The following is a 27,767-nucleotide window of genomic DNA, read 5'->3' on the forward strand; positions in this document are numbered from 1 at the left end:
TCCTTGCAATGGATGTGCTCTTTGCATGTAACCCACCCTATTGTATAGGAGCAGTGGGCAGCTGCAGCACCCGCGGACCAACTCCAGTTCTTCTCTCCATTGCCTTGCTCAGGGGCACAGACAGGAGTATTAACCCTAACATGCATGTCTTTTTGATGGTGGGAGGAAACCAGAGCACTTGGAGGAAACCCACGCAGACACGGGGAGAACATGCAAACTCCACACAGAAAGGACCTGGGACGGCCTGGGGTTTGAATTTAGGACCTCCTTGCTGTGAGGCAACAGTGCTAACCACCGGGCCACAGATACTCGGATTTACTCCGAAAGAGTAAAGATAAATTCAAGATCAGATGGAGACATCTGAGCGGGAAGTTTGAAAATATAAGCATTGGAGAGAGGGGGGGAGGGTTGCCCCATGAGGCTGAACCACAGAACATCTCAATCTCATACTAAGCAATGACACATTCCTTTTTGTGTCTCTCTTGTGCTTTGTTTCAGGGTATCTTGTTGAATTCCCCATGGCTGCGTCCTAACCACATTGCAGCCCATCATCTACACCCCCCCCACACACACACACACACACTCCCAGCTTCCCTCCTGCTGTCCTCTCTCCCTCCTCCTCAGCGTGTGGACTATTTATACTCCGGAGACTTAAACAGCCCATTAAAGCCCTGCAAAGCTCTGATGTGAGAGCCCAGAGTAGACAGTGAGACGCTTCGGCCAGACTCTCCAGCCTCTTCCCCTCGTCTCCAGCAACTACAATCTGGGGAGACTTATGGCGCAGCTTGTAGCAGTGCTAGCAAAGCATCAAGGCTACAACCTCTTCGAATTTCAGATGACAAACTGCCCTCGCTTTCAATTTCTGGTGAGAAGGACGGTCCGAAACTGCAGCAGTCTCTGGATGACTGGGATTCACCATGTGTCGGGGTGGATAGGCTAGAGGTTGCCGTCTGTCCTGTCCAGTCCCTCTGTGCTTGGGACCGCCTTGGTGGAAATACATTAACACAGCAAACTGCTCATTCGTCCATTTTACTGATTGTCTGACAAGAGTGACTCTAAACACATTCTGGAGATTCGGAGGAGAAATGTGAAAATATTCAAACTGTAAATGGCTGTTGCATCTGAAGGTAAGTCTGGTTATTCGCTTCTTCATTATATTTGCTTTTCTATCAGCTTGGATTTTTGGACTGCGTTATGTGTGAAAAGAACTGTGCATGTATTAGTGGGCCATTTTTGTAAATGAATAACTCTTAAAATGTGTTGCAGTGTGCAGCATCTGTGATCCAGGTGCCTCTGGTTTGCTTATAATGAACACAATGTCCGTGTATTATCACTATTATAATCACAAGACATGGTATGATTCAGACATTATGGTGAAAACTTAAGGGGTTGATTACTTTCTGAGGCGGCTAAGTAACAATCTGTCAATGCAATAACAACAGACTCATCATGTGCAATAATGAAAGTCACAGAGGAAAATAAGAACATCTATGCATGTATTGCAGTTGTTATTTGCACTCATGATGCCTTAGTTTATCAGATATGTAAGTAAAGCAGGTTAAATTGCTTGTTATTGCTTCTGTTTTCTGCCAGGTGAAGCAGACTTGAGAGTGCAATCCCTAAACTATATGGGCAAATTCTGATAATTGTAAATCAAAAAATGTGCACACTGTACAAAATGCTCTCAAGAAATGTAAAGTCTTAAAAAGGCCATGACTGGTGCAATTTTCAGTGTAATTTACAACACAATTTCTCAATTGTCTGTGCACTCAAAAAAAAAAGAAGGATTTTTTTTATATTGCCCACTACCAGGTCCCGAACGAGTCCCAGCCATGAGCTAAGCGTGCTTCACCCTGGGCATCCTGCACAGGATGACCGCTGTTTGCCCCTCTGACAGCAGACCTGATGGGGCTGGGACGGCAGGCTCTGGGGGGTCGAGGGCAGCGGGCACAGCCGGGTCCAGGTCGGTTTCCGGTGCCGGGACCGAGGGGTCTGCCAGCGGTTCTGTTGCAGGCACGGCCGTGGGATGTGGCGGTCAGAGGTATAACCGCTTGAGCCACCAGGACAGCTCAGACATCACTACAGATGATGAGGGAGCCTTGACTCGCCGTCTCACACCTCTGGAGCGGTTGAACTTGGACATGTGCCAGGATGACAGGTAGGCGGTGACAGCCGGCCCGTCATTCACTGAGAAAAAAAAAAAATCAAACAACGGCCTGTTAATTAGTTGACTGGTATGGCGACCATAAAACCACTGTGCATTAGCATGCACTTTTTTTGTTATTTTAAAATTGTGACTAGCCTACAACCCTACAAGTATTATTCATTTTTCCACAAATCTATATTCATATGTATAATTCTTTGATAGGGTGGTCCGTGAGCTAACAGTGGGAAGACGAATAGGCTTTTACAAAGTGAGAGGGGAGATTGGCTCTGGCAATTTCTCCCATGTCAAACTCGGAATCCACGCCCTCACCAAAGGTAAGCAACTACATGATGTCAATGAAATGCCAATCCAGCTGAAACCCCTGCACCGGAGCAAATGAAGTGGTCATATTATTGACTAATGCCACTCCTGTGTGTGTGGCTGTGCAGTCACAAGTCAGTCTAAAGAGACTCTTGTTTAGCGTCAATACCATTCTTGGCTAAATATGTGTTCGATCGTCCCTTTCGAAATGTGAAAATCCCAGAAGGGCTCCTGCTCTTTGGCTGCTGATTCTTAAATTTAAGTGAGTGCTTGCCTGACGAGCTGTTTTCACCCATGGAGTACAGTGTGTACAAGTGTGTCCCCTGGCATAGCAGGTCACTAACAAGGCAGAGAGCTGCCACAGAGACGGGCTGTCTGCTGCCCTTGAGCAGATGGATTGATTGGAGATCTCTAGTTTCCCTAGAGACACGTAAAATTGCTGCATGCTTTATCAAAGGCGAGAAGCGTGTGTGTGTGTGTTTTGTGTTTGCCCTTGTGTGCATGTGTGTGCATGTCAGTGTGTGTGTGTGTGTGTGTGTGTGTGTGTGTGTGTGTGTGTGTGTGCACGTGCATCTACGTTTGTGCACTGGAGCGTGTGGGCGGTATCGCTCGGTCCTCCAAAAACAATATGGGCCCCGATGCATTTTGAATGCACCTACTGAAAGCTGTGGCTCGGCTAAAAAGGAGCTTTATACCAGTCTGAATAATGGATGCTGAAGCACAATTAGATATCGCAACACACTTTTCTGTATTCAGTTACCGAAGGTCTATTTTATTTCTCTGTATCAATCATTTAGAGGAGTACAGTCTTGAAATGAGTTGACTTTGGTGTTTGTAAAGTATTTTGATACATACTAGCTGTAATTTATTGATACGGTGTTCCCTGCCCTTTTAACAGTTATGCATTTTGTTGCCGTGGCAATTTTTAGGGGCAGTGAGTTTACCTTGATGACAGGAAATGTAGCAAACAAAGAACATGATGTAACGTCAATGATCAATCTTCTATTTCCTCACCCTCTACCATGTGTCTTTCAGAGAGGTATGTCCGTGTTTAAATAGGAATAACACGGAGAATTGACCCTCTGGGATAACGTAATCAAGAAAATTGGTTTCTGAGGACAGCTAATCCTCAATCAAATTATCCAGGCTGGAGTGTCCACCTCGCTTGCTTCAGGGCCGGAGCTCCGTTTGCTAGATAGAACCAGACAGAAATAATGATCCTGAAATAGCAAATTAACTGAAATTCAAAACACCAAGCAATCTTAAACTACATTAAGCCGATCTGAACGTCTAACGCCTCATTTCAAATTTGGTGTCATTTAATGGCACAAAACACACTGCAATCATTTCGAGCTAGCGATGAATAAAAAGGCCTGAAGCGTTAACTGATTTCTTGTTTTGTGTTTTTGTCTTTCTCAAAATAATGAGATTTGTTTTTGTATTCATAATGAAAGTAAAGTATTTCTTTGCAGTGTTGAACTTTTAGTCCACCATCAAAATGATTGGTCTTCAGAAATGTGTCCATGAAGCAAGGGTTTGTGTGTCCTGATTGTTAACGGTTCTCACTATAACCAGACAAAGTGGCAATAAAGATCCTGGACAAGACCAAGCTGGATCAGAAGACCCAGAGACTGCTGTCTAGAGAAATCTCCAGCATGGAGAAACTGCATCATCCCAACGTCATACGCCTCTATGAGGTTAGAGTCATGCACGCATGCTTATTTCTTTCTTTATAAATGTTAGCTGGGTACTTGTGTGATGCCTCCTTACTCACTATGTGAGCCTTGTTGGTGTTCTGTCCTTCCTCTCTTCGGGTGGGCAGGGAGGCGGTTGATGATGCAGAACAAATTGTGATGTGACTGGCTGAAGTGAACATCCTTTGAGAAAATGTATTTGTAGATCAGAGGATTCAAGCTCACCGCTACATCTGTCTCAAAAACCCATTAACAAACGTGAGCCGATCCACATGTGATTTGTTGTTCTCCAATGCAGATCCAAAAACTTGGGATACAATGCAACAATATCATTTATATAGTTGTGAGATTTAGGAATTTATTTGTGGAAACATTTTCTTTAGATGCCAATTGATTGACATTTCTTTGCTTCAAAGGATTTCTTTTTTTAAACATGTTTGTGAGACAGGGACATATTTTCTGCCATAGTTTATTGCATTCATTTACTATTCCTCTACATCTAATTATTTTGAAACAAGTCTGATTTTGTACATATGCCATCAGTCACATATGCACACGCGTACACTCACACGCCGACATTCGTGCTAATAACGTGTGACCTTTATCCGATCTCAAAGGGCTCTCTTAATGAGCACCACATCCTGCCGGGCTTTCTTCATAGTGCATTCGACTGTTGTGTTCATCAGTGCTGTCTTCCTCCCTGCTCTGCAGGTGGTGGAGACACTTTCACGGCTTCACCTGGTGATGGAATACGCAGGCGGAGGGGAGCTTTACACCAAGATAACGGCAGAAGGAAAACTCTCAGACATTGACAGCAGGATTGTCTTTTCTCAGATCCTCTCAGCGGTTAAGCACATGGTTAGCTGCAATGCCACATGTGACGCCATGTTCAAGCTCTTAAAACCTCTGTGAATATGTTTCATTGTATGTCTCAAACTGGTTGAGGAACACATCTAAACGTATCTGTATTTGGCTCATAAATTTCTGTTTAGCGCAACCTTGTCATAGAAAATGAGAAACAGCGCGCTCAACTCACGATAAAGACGGCTGGGTCCTGAATCTAGTAAATCATACGAAGAAAAGACTAGGACAGCCCTCCAATTTGAGCTTTTTAATATTACCATACAGACTTTTCGGGCAAGACGCCCTTCTTCGTCATGTACTCTGGCAATGTTCCATCAGTAGACCAAGGTGGGGTTAGTTAGTGAGCTCAACCCGCACAATGTGGACATCCCAGCAGGGGGAGCCACCAATATACCAGGGGCATAGTCTGACTGTAAACTACTAAAACATAAAAAGCATAATTGTCATGGCAGTTATTTAATTTTACTCTGACATTAAATAAGGAGCGAGACAAAAATCTGTTACAATATTGCCACACTTTAATATGTTCATGAACATTGACGCACAAGCCTGGATGCTTGAGTGCGTACCGATCAGTACAGTACAGTCTCTCTTATAGGGCGGTTGTCTGTTCTTCCCCTCCTTATCTCATGTCTTCCAGCTCACATCCCATTTCTCCAGGTAGTGTGTACAGACTTGCTCCCCTCAGTGAGTTTCCCATTACATTCCTCTGCTGTCACCCAACAGTTAACAATAGGCCTGTATTCGCTCACATGGAGAAGACACTTTATAAAACTACCTTTGCTCTGTTACACATGAACTTTAAGCATCTATCTAAGCAATGTGAAATAAAGTTAAACATGGCATAGGTCCTACATGGTTAAAAATTAAAAGCAAGCAAACATATATGAATTGCTCTCACAATAACAGAATATATTTGCTTCATAAAAAAAAAGCAAAGCAGTCTCTTCCTTCATCCCATTGGGAATGAGGGTACCGAGGAAGTGTATCCAATATACTTCCCTTTGGAGAAGGATTTTGTCTCTACTACCGCCTCTCTGTGGCGTCTCCACTGACTCGATGCCCATGTAAAGTAGTTCACTCCCACTGTGGTCATGACTGAAGTGCCTGGCCACCGATGATTTATCATCATGATTATGAATAGAGCACTTAGTATGTTCACAGCTCCTAGTTTTTTTTTTGGGGGGGGGATTTTTTCCCCCTTTTCCTCTCCAATTGTACCCCGGCCAATTATCCCACTCTTCCGAGCCATCCCGGTCGCTGCTCCGCCCCCTCTGCCGATCCGGGGAGGGTTGCAGACTACTGCATGGAGTCGCCAGCCACTTCCTTTTCACCTGACAGTGAGAAGTTTCACCAGGGGGATGTAGCACATGGGAGGATCACGCTATTCCCCCCTGTTCCCCCTCCCCCCCGAACAGGCACCCCGACTGACCAGAGGAGGCGCTAGTGCAGCGACCAGGACACACACCCACATCCGGCTTCCCACCCGTAGACACAGCCAATTGTGTCTGTAGCCAACTGAGTCTGGGAGGCCCGACCATGCCGGAAGCAACATGGGGATTTGAACCAGCGATCCCCGTGTTGGTAGGCAACGGAATAGACCGCTACGCTGCCCGGATGCTCAGCTTCCAGTTTTTAACTCTCATTTTGTTTTCCCAATAACATGGGCATTTTAACAGGTAAACCACATACTCAGTATTGCATGGGATTCTGCCCCTAACCCTGACGTGAAGACCAGACGTGAGATGAGTGAATTGATTACCCTTAATCATAGGAAAACAGTGTGCACAGTTGTGGCGAGGAACATTCCCACTAAGGATAGGAGACAAAAAGTGGGCCCCCAAGGTAAATCTGACTTCACCGGGTAATCACTTAAATTAGAAGACCTCTTATGAAAATATATAGGCAGGGTTTTTGAAATGCGCTTGCCATTTGAGGGTCACTTTCCAATACTTTCACAGCACATTTAGTGTGTATACATTTGTTTGACACTCAATCTGGGAAGACATAAAATGAGTGCAACAGTGGAATGAACTTAAATTCCTTACTCCGCGTAAACTCACCATCCCACCAGTGATAGAAGTAAACAGTAGTGTAGGACGTAAGAGTCAGCACCACGGTGCTTGTATAGTCGATAAAACGACACATTATTCACCTTAAAAATGATAATGCATGATATTGATGTGTTAGGAATGTAAATAAGAGCCAAGGAGAGATAACAGGGAGAATTTGTAATGATCTAAAAACACTTTTCTCCACTTAGCTGCTCTTCTGGAGTAGTCGCAGTCAGCCATATGTCAAGGACACCTATGCTGCACATGTTAGGGGAGGGAAACATGTCTTATTTATCTAGATTTTCCCATCCGGTGCGGGGCTTCCGTCCAGCAAGTTTGCATTTCACTGCTGCCAATTTGCCAGTGTGCTGCCAACATTTGACTAAATGAGAGCATAAGCTCGGTTTTAGAAAATCAGACTGCTAAACTTGGCGTACCTTATCAAGATGGTTGTCCAATAATGCATCCCCATATCACCTCACTTTAAAACTGTGACAAAGATCTTTAGCTTGCGACTCGGACGATTCATCAGAATTACAAAATACGTCGAATCCCCAGTAGTTGCATATCTATATCTAAGCCAGTCAAACAAGTAGTGGCACATATTGGAAAGTGACCCTCAAATGGTGAGCGCGTTTCAAACTCCACCTACATATTTTTATAAGAGGTCTTCTTAATTGAAGCGACAACCTGGCGAAGTCAGATTTACCTTGGAGGCCCCACTCACTTTTTGTCTCAGATCTTGTCACAACTGTACACACTGTCATTCTATGATTAAGGGTAATCAATCCACCCATCTTAAGTCCGGTCTTCACATCAGGGGTAGGGGCAGAATCCCATGTGATACTATTAGTTTACCTGTTGAAATGCCCATGTAATTTACATTATGTTGGGAAAACAAAATGAGAGTTAAAAACTAGGATGTGTGAACATACTAAGTGCTCTATTCATAACCATGATGATAAATCATCGGTGGATAGGCGCTTCAGCAGTCATGACCACAGTGGGAGGGAACTATACATTGCATGGGCATTGAGTCAGTGCAGACGCACGGAGAGGTGGTAGTAGAGACAAAATCCTTCTCCAAAGGGAGGCGTGTTGGATACACTTCCTTGGTACCCTCATTTCCAATGGGATGAAGGAAGAGATGTCGTTTGCTTGTGTTTTTTTTATGAAGTGAATATATTGTGTTCTGCTTCTTCTTTTTTTCAATGTTTCAGTAGCTTACATCATCAGATTCTGTTCCTGGTATATTGGTAGCCCCCCCTGCTGGGAGGTGCATGTTGTGCCGGTTGGGATCCCCTATAATTAAGCCCACTTGGGTCTATTGATTGAACATTGCCAGAATACATGAAGAAAGTCGTCTTGCCGGAAAATTCCGTGGCAATTTTGAAAAGTTAAATTAGAGCGCCGTCATAGTCTTCTCTTAGCGTAACCTTTTGAATTAACCATGACCAGGAGGACTACTTTCTGCAGCTCAAGCTGTATGCTCCTTCTTGGCAGATGCCTCTGACAGTAACAAACAGGCAGTAATGAGGTGGGATTACATGCACTAATGCACTCACATTGTGAGATTACTTTCACATTATATTCAGTGTGCAGACTTTTGTTTGTCACTCAATCTAGAAAAACATAAAATGAGTACAACTTAAATTCCTTACTACATGTGAACTCACCATCCCACCAGTGTTAGAAGTAAACAGTAGTATAGGATGTAAGAGTCAGGACCACAGTGCCTGTACAGTAGATAAAACAACATATTTTTCACCTTAAAAATGATAATGCATGATACTGGTGTGTTAGGAATGTAAGTAAGAGCCAAGGAGAGATAACAGGAAGAAGTTGTAATTATCTAAAAAGAAGTTATACACAACACTGTTCTCCACTTAGCCACTCTTCTGGAGTAGTTGTGGTCAGCCATATGTCAAGGACACCTATGCTGCACATGTTAGGAAAGGGAAATATGAGGGGCGTCCGGGTAGCATAGCGGTCTAGTCCGTTACCTACCAATACAGGGTTTCACTGGTTTGAATCCCTGTGTTACCTTCGGCTTGGTCAGACATCTCTGCAGACACAATTGGCCGTGTCTGCGGGTGGGAAGCCGGATGTATGTGTCCTGGTCGCTGCACTAGCGCCTCCTCTGGTCGGTTGGGGCACCTGTTCAGGGGGAGGGGGAACTGGGGGGAATAGCGTGATCCTCCCATGTGCCATGTCCCCCTGGTGAAACTCCTCACTGTCAGGTGAAAAGAAGCGGCTGGTGACTCCACACGTATCGGAGGAGGCATGTGGTAGTCTGCAGCCCTCCCCAGATGGGGGTGGGCGGGGGGATAAATAAATAAATAAATGAAAGAAAGGGAAATATGGCTTATTCGTCTAGATTTTCCCATCTGCTGTGGGGCTTCTGTCCAGCAAGTTTACATTTCACTGCTGCCAATTTACCAGTGTGTTGCCAACATTTGACTAAATGAAATTAGCCAGATTGCTGGGGATACTACTTGTGAAAACAATGGTCCATGTTGTTCTCGCGGGCTAGAGCGTCTCCTCATTACTGTTTTGGGGGGCAGCAGGGTGACATAACAAAGCAGGGAGACATCCATAAAACTAGGAGACAGACTCAACTAAGGTAATTGTTCTGTAGTTGACCCAGTGCTCTGACTTCCTTTTGGAGGGGGGAGGATGCCTTGTCGGGATAAATAAAGGCTCACATTTATGATAATCATAACGGATCTCACACCCAAATAGTCATGAAAAAAAAATCTTACATTTGCACAAAATCTTTCATTTTAAAAACCTGATGTTCCAATGGGGACGTTCCAGAATGATATTTCTGGTTCCCAATATACGTATATAATATGGTATAGGGCAATCTCTGTACGCAATTAACTGACTCTGCTCTTCCACAGCATGACAACAACATCATACACCGTGACCTGAAGGCGGAGAATGTCTTCTACACCTGCAGCACCTGTGTCAAGGTGGGAGATTTTGGCTTTAGCACTATCAGCCGGCGTGATGAGACTCTCAACACGTTTTGTGGCTCCCCGCCTTACGCTGCGCCCGAGCTCTTCCGAGATGAGCATTACCTGGGTGTTTTTGTGGACATCTGGGCTCTGGGCGTGATGCTGTTCTTCATGGTGACTGGCACAATGCCCTTCAGGGCAGACACCGTGGCCAAGCTGAAGCGCTGCATCCTAGAGGGGGCCTATATTCTGCCCTCTTGGGTGCCTGAACCATGCCAAAGGCTGATCAGGGGGATTCTCCAGCCCCAACCCTCGGATCGCTGCAGTGTGGAGCAGATGATGGGCTGTGAGTGGCTGCTGTCTGTGGACTTCCCCCATGCCATGGAGCCCTTCAAATTGGACCCCTCCTACCTAGCTGAGACCCCTCCGTCAGAGCTGGAGGAGGATGAGTTGGAGGTGAAAGGAGCACTGGAGATGCTAGGAATCACTTCTGAACACATCCTCAACAACCAGGGTAAAGACTGCAGGAGCTCCATCACAGGGGTCTACAGGATCCTGCTGCACCGATCTCATAAGCGACGTGCCGTTGAGAGCATGCCTGTGGTCACACATGTGGTTGGGACAAATGTAACAAGTAAAAAGGACCGGCTAAAGATGTACCATAGTTTACGGCACACTTCCAAACTCTGTGTAATTCTGTGACTAATAGTACTGCCTTACTAAGGACAGGAAAAGACATTATACTTCAACTGGATGTTGCATGGGTAGAGCCAGGTTTCAACAAGGGATATAAAAAAAGTGCTCTGTAATCCAGGAGTATGCCGAATGTAGTGTGCACTGTATGACATGAGCAACCACCACCCCTTGAAGCCTGGTTGCCCTGATCAGCAGTTTTCATCAGTTGAATGAAATTAAATTCTGAGAATGTTGCCAGGTTTGCTACTAACTCTGCCTCTGACGTAGTCTCGGCTGATGATTCTCTTGTGAGAACATTTCTTTATACATTTCACTAATGTCGTGGGAAAAAAAAGTTATTTATGTCAACACATGACCTGTTTTAAGGATAAGACGATACATACGATGGATCAGGCTGAAGACTTAATGATCAGTTGTGCTGTAACACCAAGAGAGCCTATGAAGTACCAGTGTAGTGACATTCCCACTTGCATACATGGGGTATAACAGCACCTGCCCAAACTGCACTTTTCTCGGATGCCTTAGTTCTTGTTTTTTTCTATGTCGTTACGATGTCACACAGGTTGGTATAATCTCATTCTTAATGCATGTTATATCAATAGATATATACAACGCAGATCTTATATCTTATCATCTCGTTGGCTGTATCTCTATGAGATGTTCCAATGATCATTTTCTGTCTCTCCTGGTCTGAAGAAGCCAATGAATGACATAAAACAATCAATTCCAGCCACACACAAAAAATACATGTTTTGATATTGGAAACACGTTTTCAAACAACTTGAGCAATTTTGTTACGAGTCGCTGTCTCAAAAGGCTCTGTAATTGGGCTTGTGTTATTATATGATGCCACAGTCATGCTTGTGTCCTAATGTAAATATTAGCATACAATTGTACAATAGTGTCAATTAACTTGAAACATCTGAGTCGGTTTTATTAACTAATATAAAAAGTTGGTTATAACGCCCTTGTGAGTGTGTGTTCTGTGAGAGTAAGGCCTGTTCAAAAAAAAAAAAAAAACAGCATTTTTTTTCTTTCTCTCCCTTTTCGTAAGGAAGAATACATGAGCTAACTGTTAACTTTTTTTAATATATTTTTATTGAACATTGTTCATATTCATGTACAGATTCTTGAAGAAAGTTAATTATAAAACAAACATGGCAAATATACATTCCATCCAAAAATACATAGATATATCCAAAGTGCCAAAGGGAACAGTATGTACACATTTCTGTACAGTATATCAGGAAGTACATAGAGATTGAATGTCACACGACAAATATACGGTAATGTAACCGGTTATTTTCTTGCCCGGTGCGGGATTCGATACGAGATATACTGCACCACAAGGCGGCATCACTAACCGCTCGGCTAAAGGGTCAGACTTGTTAGCTAGGGGCTAACGGGTCTTATTAGTAGTTTACAGTAATGTATTATGAAAATAAGGGTACAAACAATAATAAATTAAATACACATGACATACACTAATTGAAAATAACAAAACATAGTCCATCATACAAGGGGGAATTAATAAGGATATCAGTCTTCTAATTCAGTGGGAAAAGAGCTAACTTTTTTTTAAAGAACTTTATTAACAAAAGTGAACAAAAATAGTATACAACAATGTCAATCAACAATAGTCACATTATTAAATGTATACATTAACACATATATATTATCATAAACATTAACATAAATACACCAGGGGGATTGTATAAAGTAAAACAAATAAATTACATACTTAACTAAATATTTTGTAAATCATAAAGTGCTTATATGTTTTACAGCTTTTTTATTTTCACTATCAGATATTGATGAAATATATTGTTTGATATACGCAGACAGCTCAGGAAAATTAGGTTTCTTGCTGGAGAATTTAGATCTGTGAATATAAAAGTGTGTTAAGATAATTAGCAAATTGATTAAATAATACTGAGAATCGAGGTTCCAATCAAATTCAGTATATCCAAACAACACATTTTCAAACTCGGGGTGAAATGAGGGTAAATATGACCAATAATCAAACGAGACAACCTCCTCCACGGTTGTTTAGTGTGTGGGCAAGACCAAAATAAATGAACCCATGTTTCATTAAACAAACCACAGAGAGAGCAACTCACATCGATGTCCTTCTTAAGTCTCTGCAAATATTGATTAGTTGGATAGAATCCATGAATAATTTTGAAAGATATTTCTTTTACTTTATTAGGGACTTATGAGGTAAAAGCCAAATTTTTTTCCCAAACAATTTTTTCACCAACAAAGGCAGACCAATAACATAAGGCAGAGGGTGAGCTCATAACATTATAGCGAATTCGGGGGACAACGCAACCACAGAAACTGCCGCGGCCGGGAGCAAACCCGTATCGCCCGCACCGCGGGAGACATCGCTAACCGCTCGACTAAAGGGTCAAACTCGCGAGCCAGCGGCCAGCGTGTCTTCTTATCCGTGCACGTTACATTACCCCCCCCTCCCCCTCCTTCGGGAAGCACATCAGCTCCTTCACGCCTCAGGGCGCATGCGCTTCCGATGGCCTTACGGTCGCACTGTCCAACTTCTGACACCAATGTAGCGAATTCGGGGGACAACGCAACCACAGAAGCTGCCGCGGCCGGGACGCGAACCCGTATCGCCCGCACCGCAGGAGGCATCACAAACCGCTAGACTAGTCGCTAACCGATGCCTCCTGCGGTGCGGGCGATACGGGTTCGCGTCCCGGCCGCGGCAGCTCCTGCGGTTGCGTTGTTCCCCCGAATTCGCTACAATATCTTGTTGAAACAGTTGGCGAATAATCTTGTTTTTGTTCTTGGTGTTCCATGAAAAGCATGCTTTCTCAACAGTTGTGTCATTGGGGGAAAGTGCTAACTGTTAACTGATTCTGCCGTTCTTACGACGGAGAAGGGGGGGGCGTCTTGTATTACGACTACATTTCCCCCTTAAAAAAACTACATTTCCCATATTCCTCACGCACGCCGATGCGTCGCGACGTGATGACGCAATTTCTGCCTCGTTGGAAGGTGATTTCGTCAGGAAGCGGTTTGACGGCAGACGGCAGCAGCGGATCCCCAAACACACGGGCAACAACACAGTCGCCGCAGGACACTCACACACACTCGGATGGTATTTTGTCTGCTACCCAAAAAAAATAAAAAAGGTAAGTATATATGACTAACGTGAGACTTGCCTTCGTATTTTTTTAATCCGTTCTGATTTCTGCCACCGACGACCACGCCCTCTCCTCCGTGCAATCGTATTGCGGCGCTTTAGCTACCCACTTTAGCCGCTTTGCTAATCTCATTAGCCGGATGCGCCTTTAGCATGAGGCGATCTTCACATGGCCGTGCAGAAGAACGCGATGACGTTGTCTTGCACACCGGCGTTAGGCTAATTAACAGCGCATACCTCACTTTGTTATTGCTACAGTCCAGTAAACAGGAAATGGGTCACATGCATTTTAGATGGCCTGCCCCTCTTGCAGGACAGCAGACACCCTGTTTGCAGAGTCTGCTTCTTTTTTCTTTTTTTTACGTTGTTTTCACACTGATTGTTAAATTGCACCGTCTGTTGTTGGCTGTTGATCGTGCACCTTGTTTTGACACATGACGCCGTGTTTATAGCCTGTTTTTTAAACAATGGCGCGAGTGGGCGGGTCCTAGTGAGAGATTAGGTCATCGTGGGTACCCAGCAGTGATGCAATATACGCTGGCTCGGTGCACAGCGGTTTGATTGACGTGTCAGTCGACCGATAGTAGCGCAGTCTAACCCTCCCAACACGCGGGACCACGCTACACCAACGTACATGACTCCATCCTTGCCATGCCGATTAGATGTCGTAAAAATGTTTATTGACATTTTAAGGTGTTCTCAAGAACATTTCATGTATAGCAACAAAAAAAAAACAAAACTAGTTTTGCATTTCACTGTACTTGGATCATGCTCTGTTATCTGCTACCATGTTGCACCAAAAAAAAACACACACACGCCGATCCTTTTCCCCCATTAATGTTATTTTCCAACAGTGCTGCTTCTCACCAGCCCCCTCCAAGAAACCTATCACATATTGCAGTGTTTCTCAACCCAGTCCTCAAGGACCCCCTATCCTGCAGATTTTCTTTGCAACCCTGAATAGGTACCTGTTTATAGTTATTCAACCAATCAGCAATGAATGTCAGAGTTTGCACACCTTGCATAATTAAGTGCTTTGAGATGATTGGTTGAGTAAGTACAAGCAGGGCTACCTATGCAGGGTTACAATGAAAATCTGCAGGATAGGGGGTCCTTGAGGACTGGTTTGAGAAACACTGACATATTGCACCTCATATATCCTTGTTTTTCCTTAGATGTCAGTGACTGAGGAACTACCAGACATGGATGGAGCAGACCTTTTAGGGCTGCTATTCCAAGATGGAGAAGATGGAACTGCTGAGCCTTTCTTCTCTGTTGGGAGAGGCCTCATTGAAGACTGGCTTTCTGAAGAAGATGTAAGGCTTTCAGATGCCTCACAACATCGTCTCAGTTTTGAAAACCTACTTCCGCAGATGCCTGCATAATAATAGTGGGATCGATGCAAGGCTATCATATATATCGTCTTTACCATCAACAGCTGACAAAGTGTCTGTATTTTCAAATTCGGAATTGCATTGTTATAGAACAGCAGCTCTGATCTGTGACAAATTTGGATTCACTGGATTATATGGTTGTGTTGCAGCAACATTAAGTGTATGAGCCTGATGACTAGGCCTCTTAGTTGTCATTGTTTGACTTTCCCCAGATGCTGACGGGCTTGGACACAGAGGACTTTCTGTCCAGTCTGCTGGAGGGAGAAGGCAACATTTCTGTTATCTGCCCCTCCCACTCTCCTCTTGGCAGTGACAGCGGCATATCTGATGACAGCAGTAGTAGTGGTGGGGTTAGAAACAACAACATTCTGGTATGCCCAAGCCCCCAGGGCAGTGATACAGATGTTGTTCCGAGTCCCAGGTACTCTCAGCCCAGTCCGGTGTACTCAAACCCTGCCCTAGTGTCAGGAGAGCTCCCAACAGAGTGCCCAGAGGCCATGGCGGTTCATGCCGACCACAGCTACTCTCTACTCCAGGGTGGCGGGACAGACCTGGATGCCTTACAGAGCGTAAGGGCAGAGAAGCCAGATATGGATGTCTTCATTGATTTGGGTATGTGTGGCTAGCCTAAATTAAGATGACTCTTGCATTTTGTTGGAATTACTGGCATATCTTAATATTTTATATTTTATCCAATCGCATCCTTAACCTAGGTTGAACATGTAAGGGCAACAATCATGCTATTCAGCATTATCTCTTTATATGTTGTATGGATTACAGTCCATAAGCAGCTATAATACTGAGCGGTCTTCTGTGTGTCTGTAAAACATCACCAGTATTGTGCAGAAAAGTGTCACTGGCAGACAGTTGGCGTAAAAACGTACTTCCTGGTTTGCCAATAGATTACATAGTATAGGAAAATGCAAATATCAATGCTACATACAGCTCTCTTAAGAAAAAAAGGTAAATAATACTACATTATACAGCTGTAATTAGCATTGTTATTTGCATTTTCTTATACACTTCAGCCTTTTTGCCAACCAGGCAACAGCTTTTAATTCACAAGTTGTCCATGAATGAGCTCACCAGCAGACACAATTTCGGCGGCATTTCAGAGATACAAAGAAGACTGTTCAGTATTACGGCTGCTAATGGAGTGTTATCCCTACAACATAGAGATAATATGGAAAATCTTGATTGTTAACCTTTTAAAGACAACATGAAATGAAAATTGAGTTTTTAGCATTCAGCAGCTTATGCTGAAAAAGTCCCCAAAGAAATTTCGACATACTTATTTTACATCAAAATATGATACTGTTAAATTCCTCTACAACAGTCAAGTGTTTGCTATTGTGTCACCAATTCTGAGTGGGCAGGTAAGCAAGCAACATACCAACCAATGATATCATGAAAAGTTTTCCCTCCCCCTTCCAGCATCATATAAAACCTGCAAGGGGCAAAATCGTACGATTCGATCCGATCAAATCAAATCACATCCCTTCTTATATTTTGTCCGGCCCAGAGTCCTGCCCTAATACCCTGTTTTACTAGGCAATATGCTTTGAATGCCATTTCATGTTGTCATTAAAGTTACTATGTGTAATTCTGTGTGAATCCTGACCCCTATTTTCCTGAGATGTGAATTACAACACCAAATCAAAGCAAGCAAGACTACCATGCAAAAGAAAGGCGCTGGACATGCAATGCAGGGGAAACCAATTTGCTTATCGGATCATGATTTGAAATTTCCATTTATTCTAAAAGTTTGTTTTATTGTCCATCAGATGACCTGGAGGGTGATGAAATTGAACAGGACCTGGCCGATGAGCTGCCCTGCACTCTGTCTATAGAGGCTTTAACACAGGACTCAACAACGTACAAAACAGAAGTAAATGTTTATTTTCTCACCAATACTATCATATATAAATCTGACCAGAAAGATCTCTGACAACATTTAGGAGCTGAGAAACTGACCCTACAACTAAAGACGCATATAGTTAAGTGTACCTCATCTTTGTATCCATAAATAGTTTGTGAACTGCCTCCTGGGTAAAAGAAAAATGAATGCAAGTTGTATTGATAGCACCATCTAGTGGTAACATGTTGTTTGTCTGAGTGCACCCAACATTGTCATCAGGAATCTTGTCCTTCCTCTCTTTAGTTCCAGTTTAAGGAGATTGTGCTTACTGAGGAGGAGAAGCGACTTTTGGCAAAAGAGGGGACGAGTATTCCCACTCACATGCCTCTGACAAAGGTAATAATGATCACTGCTGATACAGAGACACTGCTGAACATTCAAATTACTGTCAAATTCATTTTGATAAGTATATAGTTATATTGTTGATGGTATAAAAAAGAACAATTTGCAAATAGTGACTGTTAAGGTTTTTGCAGCATGTGGATGCTCATTTCTTGACGTAATAGCTTTTGTATTGATTATACAGAATAGTTTTTTTTTTCAAACTCCTGTTTAGTAGCTGATTATTCAACAGGTACAGATGTTTTCAGTGTGTGCTTTTCTGTTCTGAGATACTGCTTTTCAGGACAGTGTAATACACACTTGAGTCCTCTTGAGTCTGATCAAGGCTCCTTTTCTGTCACAGACAGAGGAGAGGACTCTGAAGAGGGTAAGGAGGAAGATCCGCAACAAGCAGTCTGCTCAGGAAAGCCGAAAGAAGAAGAAGGTTTATGTTGACGGACTGGAAAACAGGTAAGAAAGAGGAACTAAGTTCTAACTAAGTTAGAACTAACTAACTAACGGTGGGATGCAGAAAGCGTCTTGTGATTCATCATGCTGACTAGCTACACAAACTAGCTAGAAAAGTTGTAGATTATATCTGGAAGGAGACCTTAAAGAGCAATTTGGCAGTAATGTGCCTTGCTCTGAAATCACTGCTCAGTAAAGATAAACCTCTAATATCTGAGCATTTTATCTTACTTTTTTTGAGACAAATAGACACAATAGCTCAATTTTGTATGTTGTGTGTTTAATTAAACTGTGGACTAATGCACTTCGCTGCCTGCCAAAGAGTTGCCATCTGTACGGCACACAACCTGGAACTCCAGAAGAAAGTCCACCTGCTTCAAAAACAAAACATGTAAGACGGATGAATAACTATCACATTTGCAGTCATATGCATGAATGACGTTACTTGTTCATGTGTTACAAACTATGTTAAACGTAATCCTGATTTTCTTTTCTTTTTTTCTTGTAGATCCTTGATAGAGCAACTGAGAAAGCTGCAGGCTGTGATAAAACTGTCCACCGTGAAGAGTGGCACAGCTAGCACTTGTATTATGGTACATGGAATAACAAAGAATATAACACAACTTTTACTTACACAAGTACACTTAGGCATTGCCCACCCAAATCTGCTTGCATAACCAATGTTATGTTCCGTGTTTTTTTTGGGTTTTTTTTTTTAAATCAATCTTCCTCCTTTTGTACTTCTAGGTGTTCCTGCTCTCTTTCTGCCTTATTATCTTCCCTTCAGTCAATCCATTTGGCAGCAGGACAGAAGAGAAAGAGCTCTACCCACCCTCCTCTGGTAAATTAATTTCACATTGGAAAAAAGTCTTTGTCTTTTGATTTTGGTTTGGCCCAGCTCGCTGTTGCTTACTTTAATACACACCATTTGGTGGGTACTTTTTTTAAAATTTTGATGACGCCATTCAAACCACTAGAATTTTTGTGTGTGTGTGTGGTACTTCAATGGAAGAGTGACTAGAAAGCAAGGAGAAATGTGTAACAGCATGACACCAAATTAATTTACCTATGGGGCTGCTTAATATGCACTGTGCAGATTGAACTACCAGACTTCCTTCTGCTACTTTCATATAGTTTATTTATATTTGATTGAGTTTAAGATTGTATCCCTCCTTCACGGTTACAGCCTTATATTGTCCGAATTGGTCTTCATCCAAACTAAATGAAATCATCTGTCCTCCATCCACACTTGCAGTCGTGTCCAGGAGCTTACGCTCTGTCCAACTGGAGCGCACAGATGCCATACCCTACATTGATTCTGAAGAGGAAGAGCTCATTCTTGTGCCCGCAGCAGAAGTGGAGAACCTCAAAGCCATATTCTCCGGTGGTCAGATGAACCACACCCCAGACTACGAGCGGGTGGAGCAGCCTGACTCTGAAACGGGTGTCAACAGCAACTCCTCAGCAGACTTTCCCAGTCCTGTTCAGGCTGCGGAAATGAAGCCTGGGTCAGCTGGTGGAGCAGTGGGCTTGCAGGAAGGATCAGTTGATGCTGGAGTGACGTCTGCTGTGGTCCCAGGATCCAAGGAAAATTGGATTGACCGGAAACCCACTTCTGTCATATTGCAACAGCATCGTTCAGATGAAATGTAAGGGAAGCGGTTGAATCCAACCAGCAGAGGGAGCCGGATTCCCATTTTTTTCAGGGGCCAGAGACTATTTTACATTTTTAAAAGGAGAAAATGTCACGAATAATAATGAATCTCTGTCTCTACTTTTTCTCTGTTGCATTCTTCTGATGTACTACTGTTCCTTGTTGAGCACTTTCTTCAGATTTCCTTGTGATCAAAAAGAACTCGTGAAATTTCTCTTAACGTTGCCACCTACTCTATAGGGAGTACAGCAATGTAGACAGTTTACCAAACGGTATGTTTCCGTATGCAGTCACGACAAGCTACACAGGTCCTGGTATTTTTCTGCAGACTATAAAAACTGATGCTCCGTTACCGTGTAAAGTTTCAGCATCGCCATAATCACTTGAGTCCACTACTTTACGAGAAGTTTGGTCAAAACCCCAATCCCCCTGCTGACTGCTGACTGTACTTGGACCTGTCACTGTTGCAGGTTCCCAACAGATCCTGATCACAGTGTACCCTACTGATAAATGAGCTTACTTGCCAATCGTGATAAATTTGGGGGCGGGGGTTATAGTTTGCACATTCAGCCAGCATAATCTATGGTGTAGTATATAATATAAGCTGCTTGATTCTCATGATGCTTGATCAAAGTGACAATTTGATCACATTGCTTTAGCCATTGCAGGACATTTGGCCGTTTAGATGACTTGTGAAGTGTCTTAGTTCTTCCCTTGCTTCTTTTTCATCTTGAAATATTTTGTTTTTAAATTGTACAGTAATGCAAGCAAAGAAGAAAATTAAGTCGGAACAATATGAACTGATCAAGTTTTACATTAGCTTAGCTGTCATCACTTGACCCTAGTGATTCATCATCTGCTCTTCCACGTTTTTCATGAGCAGTTCCTCCCCTTCCAAAACATGTGTCTGAGATACCTCTTGACACCTTCTGTATGGACAGAATGAGGGCTTTAATATATTTGCCCTGTAAACTTTGTGCAGTAAAACAAATATTACTCTCAAAAATGTAATGACCTGTTTTTCCAGTGAGGCATTTTTGTTATTTTTGTGTATTTCTCAAGTTATTATCAGTGAATGCAATCTATTAAGTATTGTAACTGTTTTTTTGTTATGATTGGCTGTCAATAAGATTTTAAATGTTCATCGTGTTAAAAGGTGCACTGATATCTGACATAGTCCAAGAATGGAATGTAAATAAAATGATTGTAGCTACGTATATTTGAACCCTTGTATGTATACAACATCTCAAAACAGCATAATAAAAATCTTTTTTTATGTATTGAAATAACCTCATGACCTCGCTTGGGCAAATTAATCAATGGACAATTCAACATTTCTGCATACTGAAACTCGCCCTCAGCAGACTTACACAATCTTTCAACACAATGTGGATCCATGTATACATACATACACACGCCTTCACCCGAAACGAGTAAAACACAAGTCAATACAAAGGTAGTATAATCTCCATATTCAAATGTGAGGCTGCACCCTAGATGACGACACTATTTGGCGCTCCACAGTGTCCTGTGGCAAGATTTTCTGTTCGGTGGCACAGCATAACTGAGACGGCTGCGAAAGAATCCTGTTGCTTTTTGCCAGAACTGCTGCCGAGTTGACCAACAGAGCTGCCGGTTGCCGGAACCGCTGCCGGGTTGACTGAGCGGAGCCGCCATGGTTTAGCCTTTCCGGGTACTGACAGCTGGGTAGACTGTGCCCGGGGATTCGAATGCAGAGTTACCTTCTCTGTATGGGGCTGTGTAGCCGCAGACCAGTCAGAGTGCCCATGATGACCCCTGTCCACTACTGAAAGCACCTACAACGGGCACATGAGCATCAGAACTGGACCATGGAGCAATGGAAGAAGGTAGCCTGGTCTGATGACTCATGTTTTCTTCTACATCATGTGCATGTGCATCATTTACCTGGAGAAGAGATGACATCAGGATGCACTATGGGAAGAAGGCAAGCCGATGGAGGCGGTGTGATGCTCTGGGAAACCGTGGGTCCTGGCATTCATGTGGATCTTACTTTGACACGCACCACCTACCTAAACATTGTTGCAGACCAATTACCCCCCTTCATGGCAATAGTATTCCTTAAGGCAGTGGCCTCTTTCAGCAGGATAATGCGCCCTGCCACTCTGAAAACATTGTTTAGGAATAGTTTGAGGAACATGACAAAGAGTTCAAGGTGTTGCCTTGGCCTCCAAATTTCCCAGATGGCACTCGGATCGAGCATCTGTGGGATGAGCTGGAAAAACAAGTCCGATCCATGGAGGCCCCACCTTGCAATTTACAGGACTTAAAGGATCTGCTGCTAACGTCTTGGTGCCAGATACCAGAGGACACCTTCAGAGGTCTCGTGGAGTCCACGCGTCGATGGGTCGGAGCTGTTTAGTTGGCACGAAGGACCTACACATTAGAATGGTGGTTTCAATGTTTTGGCTGATTGGTGTGTGTATGTGTGTGTGTGTATATGCATATTTATATATAAATATAGTGTTTTTTTCTGAAACCGCAATGGTGTTATAAGTGCTCAACTAATGAGGAGCGGAATATCAACACATACAGGAGGAAAAAAAAGTTTTAATGCATTGCAGTACAGGCCTGCATGATGCACGAAACAGGCCTGTACTGCAATGCATTAAAACTTGTATCTGCATTGATATATAAATAGTTACAGTATTTACAATCCATGAGAAATTAGAAACTAGAACTAAAATAATCCCAGTGTTAACATTTTTTTTCCAAATCTGCACAACCACAAGTGACATGTTCCGGTTTGATGCTATCTAAACCCCTCTGATAAGGAAGGTGATGCCTCGGGAGAGTTTACAGCCCACGCCAGTTTAATTAAATCACAACCCCCCACCCCCCTGGATTGCCAATAGCAATTTCTGATCAAGTGGCATTTCTTCTTTCTGTGTCAACCATACTTGGCACAATACCATTTGTCTGAATTAACCTTAGGAAGTAGGCCTTCTCTCGGCTGTGGTGGAATAACAGCCTGATCATTGCCCATCTGAGCCCGTGACTCGTGGGGCTTTGCGGGGGAAGTGGCGGTGGCGTCATGAGCCGCATTCGACACGTGAGACTAGTTAAAACGAGAGGAAAGGACGTTATCATTCTCGCCACTAGGTGGAAGTGCTCACTCGGTTGTACCCAAGTTGACTGCCTGACGCGACGTCTTGTATACGAATGCCTCGATGGCCCCACGGGCCTTTGCCTGTAATTTGACTCGACAGACAGGTTATTAGACGTCTGAGCTGACAGGTTTCCCCTCACCTTAAACACTCTGCTCAACCAGAGGGACCAAACGTTTCATCCATCCAGCGCCCCCCAGCCCCTTTTGCAAAGATGACGCAGCGCCTCAGAGTCAACCCGACCGCTGCGCCAAGTTGCACATGTCATATCCGTCTGACCTACAACTGCTTCTACTAATCCGTCTGACGACTATTATTAATAATAACAATAATAAGAAAAGAGAGTATTGAATCTCCAGTACGATACAAACACAAGCACAGCGATAAGGCTAATTAAGACCCCGGCACGCGTCGCTTTTCAAGGGGGCCGCGCATCTGTCGAGCATCTGCCGGAGAGGGGCCCCTCAGTGAATTAACGAGGACGATAAGACTTGCGTGCGCGCGCGTGCGCGCACGCACCCCCCCACCTCGTAAAACACGGGGTGGGGGGGCGGGCGGAGCGCTGTTATTCGGACACGCGGCCGCTGTGAATAGCCACGCGTCAGGAGCGACGCAGGCTTTCTTCTCAGCGGACCCACATAACGCTGGCGTGCGTCGCGCCCAAGCTGCTCCTCGCATCCGCTCCAAGTCGACCCCTGAAGACCATTTCCCCGACTCAGGTCTGAACCGGTTTACGGTAAAAGGGCAACTCCGGGAAATGTGCTAAGGGGGGGAGAGTTGTAGGGGGGGGGGGTCCGGACTGCACAACACCTTGTTCCCGACCCCCTGCATTCAAAAACAGCGCCTCTCATGTTTACCGTGAAGGGGGGGGGGGTTGCACAAAGCTAAATGGGGCATCAGGGGAAAGTTTAGCCGTAGATAGTAGCTCGGCGCCTCGCTCCCCTCCAGCACACACTCCCTTGGGACATGTGGTTAGAGATTAGTCTTGGTCTCACTTTTTTTTTTTTTTTTTAATATGCCTTGTGTTATAAAAGGCACGGAGAAAACAACCACGTGCAACTCAACGGTGCGTGCGTAACATTTAGGCTATATAACCTATGTACGCAGACAAGTCAGCATGCGCTGCGACGGGGGAAATATCCATAACAGAGCTGTTAGGTGTTTTTTACTCTGCTGCTGTTGACAACAAGGCAAAGGAGGGGATAGAGAGAGAGAGAGAGAGAGAGAGAGAGAGAGAGAGGAGAGAGAGAGAGAGAGAGGAGAGAGAGAGAGAGAGAGAGAGAGCGAGAGAGAGAGAGAGAGAGAGAGATAGATAGATAGATAGATAGATAGATAGATAGATAGATAGATAGATAGATAGATAGATAGATAGATAGACGGACGGACGGACGGACGGAGGGAGGAGAGAGAGGAGAGAAGAGAGAGAGAGGGAGAGAGAGAGAGAGAGAGAGAGAGAGAGAGAGTGAGAGAGAGAGAGAGAGAGAGCGAGAGAGAGAGAGACAGAGAGACAGAGACAGATAGATAGATAGATAGATGGATAGATAGGTAGGTGGAGGTGGGGAGGGGAGGGGTTTCTTGTAAAACCGTAATCCTCCCCACGTGGGGTTGTCAACACGCGAAATGAAACGGAGGGGCTATTTTCGTCACGTGGCTGCGCCGAGCCAATCAGAGAGGGCGGCGGAGGGAAAAGGCCGTCCCTTGCCGAGAAACGACCCCGTCCGCCTATAAAAGCGCTGCCGGCCCGTCTGCAGCGCAGAGCGAACAGAGGGACGCGCACCGCTGCACCGGTCAGCCCCAACCTAAACCGCTGCAGCAACAACAAAAAACCCCCACCACCCACCCACCACCACCGTACTTGGATTACTACCATGACTCTAGAAGAAGTCCGCGGACAAGAGAGCGCGATGGGAAACACCGACAGGTAAAACTATCCGGACTATCCGGTGCCCCGTTAGGCTATAGATGTGTTTCAATTCTCCGATGACCTGATTTATTTTTCTGCCTCCCCCCCATCAGATTGCAATGTGCAGGCGCGGGCCCTGGAAGAGCTGCTGTTCGCTGCCAAGAAGCAGGACTACCTGACCGTCGGCGTGTACGAGTCTGCCAAAGTCATGAATGTGTAAGTGCGCCCGCGGCGTCTGCACGTGGCTGGAAGTCGGCCGCTTTTCAGAAATGACGAGTCGCGCGCCGAGTCGACATGTTCTCACCGCCCGGCTTGTTCTCTCTCTCTCTTCCCCCTCCCCCTCCCGCAGCGATCCGGACAGCGTGGCTTTCTGCGTCCTCGCCACGGACGAGGAGTACGAGTGCGACATCGCCCTCCAGATCCCTTCACCCTCATCCAGGCCTTCTGCTTCGACAACGACATCAACGTGGTGCGCGTGAACGACATCGAGCGCCTGGCGGACCTGGTGGGCAAGGACGCCGCCGGCGAGCCCAAGGACGCGCACTTGCATTCTCGTCACGGTACGTTGTTTTTTTTTTTGCAGGGAGCGTTTACGAGGAGTCGCCCGGGGGTCCTCCCTGCAACGGCGACTCCCGTTGGCATGCTTTCTTTCTTCTTTCTTTCCCCCCCTCCTCCTGTTGCACGTGTTACAGCCGTGGGATGCTTTTTTTCCTGTTGCTATTGTAACGGGGTTTGGTCCTCCCTTTGTTTTCTGCAGAGCCCGAGTGCAGATCCATGGAAAGACCCTGCCCTGGACAAGCTGAGTCTGTTCTGTGAAGAAAGCCGTAGTGTGTATGACTGGGTTCCCACCATCACTCTCCCAGAGCGCTGAAGCAAGTGAGTCACACGAGAGCGATGACGAAGACAGACGATGATGAAGAAGAGAGTAAAGGAGCGGAAGCCTCACCTGGGGGTTTGAAGCCTTGTGTCTCCCTTGCCATGGATCAGGAGGCTATGGCTGTAGTACCCTGGCTCCCCAGTGCATTCTGGGTCAGCACGCTGGTTATGGATTACCCTGAGGAGGGGTTGAAGTTCAGAGGTCTAGTGTGACTGGGTCAGGTGTACGGACTGGGCCACTTTCAGGACTGCTGCCCGATAGACACTGATGAAACTGACTTGAGTTGGACCGTACCACTTAGCATACAGTTAAAGATGGAGAGCGGTGACCCTACGTGTACCCTCACCCAAAAGCGGGGAACAGAGAAGGGACATTGTCAGAGTAACATGCAGCCGGCATGAAACGGACTTATGAAAGGTATGAAGCCGGGTGGACGTTACTGCGAAAGCAAAGAGGGGAGATGCAGGACCCCAGAAGGGTGTCTGAAGATGAATAAATGAACTTTACTTTTCTTTGAAAAAAAAAAAAAACTTTGCAACTTCCAGGAGGCACTTGGAACCAGCAGGAAACTTGCAGATTATGATGCGAACTGCTCTACATCTGTGAAAGGACTTGAGAAACACATTTTCGTGGACTATAGTTTTGCTTAAGGATATGCATAAACAATGCAATATCATTTTTTTTTACTGGTACACATTTTTTAATGTTTGTGAATAAACATTTAAAAACTACTCCTCTCTCTCAGCAAGGTTATATTCTCCTGTGTGCATTGCTGGTTAGCGAGGGTGCAGCTGATTAAACAGAGATAGCAGAACCAGGAACTCATCCTTCCTGTAATCAGCCTTGACTGCCCACACTATGAGGTTAACGTGTATGACAAAAAAAGAGATAAAATAACAAAGATGACTAACAGATACAGGTTACAGAGAAAAGGAGAACGGGGCAGGTTGCAACAGAACTATAGTTGTGACGTTAGCTCTTTCCAGCCATTGACCTTTTACCGCCCATTCACCAGCTGCCTTATGCGACAGCTTGCACAATTGCTACAGCCAGGACGGGGCCGAGGAGGGTTAGGTTTTTTTGGGGGGGGGGGCGGGGTTCAGCTAGGGGAACTGGGGGGCCCCTTGTCTGAGAGAGCTCTCTTTTGTTTTCTGTGTGCAGCTTCTGCACTGTCAGCTGGGGCCAGAGAGGTCTGCGCCTCAGTTGGGAGGGAGGCTAGTTCTGGTTTTGTGCACCCAAGTGGAAGTGGGAGGTTGCTTTCTGCTAGGAAATGACAGCATAATTTCACTTTGCTCTACAGCTCTTGAGTTTCGGCGTATTACCTACCGAGGATGCGCTTGTTGAGAAACCTCACTGCATTGCTTGGTTTGCAGTAAAAGATCAGATATAGTTGCAGCCAAATTCTTTCTGGGAAAAAAAAAGGCCAAAAAAAAAAAAAAGGGTTACACAAGAAATAAAATGGACCTGTAGGGCACAGGACATACAATGCACACACATACACACACACAGAGAATGATAGAAAATAGACAAGAGTGATTTACTTGCAGAACTTAGTTCAGCAAAATAGTGAGTGATTTTAGGGAAGTGTGTGACTTGTGGTGGACTGTGAGCTGAAGCTGTCGAAAAGAAACAAAAAAACGTGGCACACTTCACACTGATTGGAGACTTCTGGGGAGCTCGTCACAGTGTTGCCCGCTGTGCCTCTGCCACACACATACTCAATTGCGTGCATGCATGCATGCATGTATACACGGGTGCACGTGCACACAGGGACACAGATAAAAGGCTCAGAATTTCATGCATACACCACATACCTAACCGCACAAAACTACGCGCCGTCTCTTACCGCTGAAGTTCTCCCTCTTTTAGTTGCTCGTGGTTCTAAGAACAAAGGAAGCTCAGCTTTCAATTTTATAGAACCATGAACTGCGAAGATGCGAGTCTTTCTCTTAAAGGGGCTTTCCATGGTCATTAAAATACAACTAAAAAGGCATATGGTTGCCTCTCAAGACCTCTCTGGAGCCCTGTGCAACACTTCCCTCTGAGCACTCGTGAAAAATTGCTCCCACATTGGCCAATTGATAACCATTTGTCTCAAAAGCAGTTTGAGAAACGGCATGGTGTGCAATGCCTGCTCGCCTCTTCCTGTCCGGATGCTGGTGTCCGGTGTCATGATGCAGCAAGA

At 44.7% G+C, this 27,767-nt stretch overlaps 3 protein-coding genes across 3 annotated transcripts; all 3 read left to right on the forward strand.

Moving 5' to 3' along the window:
* Positions 1 to 1,871: 1,871 nt before the first annotated feature.
* On the forward strand, positions 1,872 to 10,741 carry nim1ka (NIM1 serine/threonine protein kinase a). Its single transcript, XM_056293208.1, has 5 exons — positions 1,872 to 2,158; positions 2,369 to 2,481; positions 4,043 to 4,164; positions 4,873 to 5,019; positions 9,983 to 10,741. The coding sequence occupies exons 1-5, from the start codon at positions 1,872 to 1,874 to the stop codon at positions 10,739 to 10,741; spliced, it is 1,428 nt and encodes a 475-aa protein (XP_056149183.1).
* Positions 10,742 to 13,767: 3,026 nt separating this feature from the next.
* On the forward strand, positions 13,768 to 20,941 carry creb3l3l (cAMP responsive element binding protein 3-like 3 like). The gene is made up of 10 exons (XM_056284518.1): positions 13,768 to 13,890; positions 15,077 to 15,217; positions 15,508 to 15,907; positions 17,080 to 17,183; positions 17,457 to 17,549; positions 17,899 to 18,005; positions 18,325 to 18,393; positions 18,511 to 18,595; positions 18,750 to 18,843; positions 19,258 to 20,941. The coding sequence occupies exons 2-10, from the start codon at positions 15,077 to 15,079 to the stop codon at positions 19,653 to 19,655; spliced, it is 1,491 nt and encodes a 496-aa protein (XP_056140493.1). The 5' UTR covers positions 13,768 to 13,890; the 3' UTR covers positions 19,656 to 20,941.
* Positions 20,942 to 24,423: 3,482 nt separating this feature from the next.
* On the forward strand, positions 24,424 to 26,314 carry gadd45ga (growth arrest and DNA-damage-inducible, gamma a). The gene is given in 7 exon segments (XM_056281245.1): positions 24,424 to 24,723; positions 24,819 to 24,834; positions 24,836 to 24,921; positions 25,055 to 25,125; positions 25,128 to 25,249; positions 25,251 to 25,265; positions 25,463 to 26,314. Coding segments are annotated over 7 exon segments (477 nt in total). The 5' UTR covers positions 24,424 to 24,670; the 3' UTR covers positions 25,577 to 26,314.
* The last annotated feature ends 1,453 nt before the right edge of the window (positions 26,315 to 27,767 follow it).

Source organism: Lampris incognitus, chromosome 1 (genome assembly GCF_029633865.1).
Source record: "Lampris incognitus isolate fLamInc1 chromosome 1, fLamInc1.hap2, whole genome shotgun sequence".
Lineage (NCBI taxonomy): Eukaryota > Metazoa > Chordata > Actinopteri > Lampriformes > Lampridae > Lampris > Lampris incognitus.

What these genes read in the sequence shown, in the direction of transcription:
- nim1ka (XM_056293208.1), top strand. Translation starts at nt 1,872, where the DNA reads ATGACCGCTGTTTGCCCCTCTGACAGCAGACCTGATGGGGCTGGGACG. An exon ending in GACATGTGCCAGGATGACAG is followed by an intron (nt 2,159 to 2,368) that starts GTAGGCGGTGAC and finishes ATTCTTTGATAG; the next exon opens with GGTGGTCCGTGAGCTAACAG. An exon ending in AATCCACGCCCTCACCAAAG is followed by an intron (nt 2,482 to 4,042) that starts GTAAGCAACTAC and finishes CACTATAACCAG; the next exon opens with ACAAAGTGGCAATAAAGATC.
- creb3l3l (XM_056284518.1), top strand. Translation starts at nt 15,077, where the DNA reads ATGTCAGTGACTGAGGAACTACCAGACATGGATGGAGCAGACCTTTTA. An exon ending in ACTGGCTTTCTGAAGAAGAT is followed by an intron (nt 15,218 to 15,507) that starts GTAAGGCTTTCA and finishes GACTTTCCCCAG; the next exon opens with ATGCTGACGGGCTTGGACAC. An exon ending in GTTGACGGACTGGAAAACAG is followed by an intron (nt 18,006 to 18,324) that starts GTAAGAAAGAGG and finishes TGCCTGCCAAAG; the next exon opens with AGTTGCCATCTGTACGGCAC.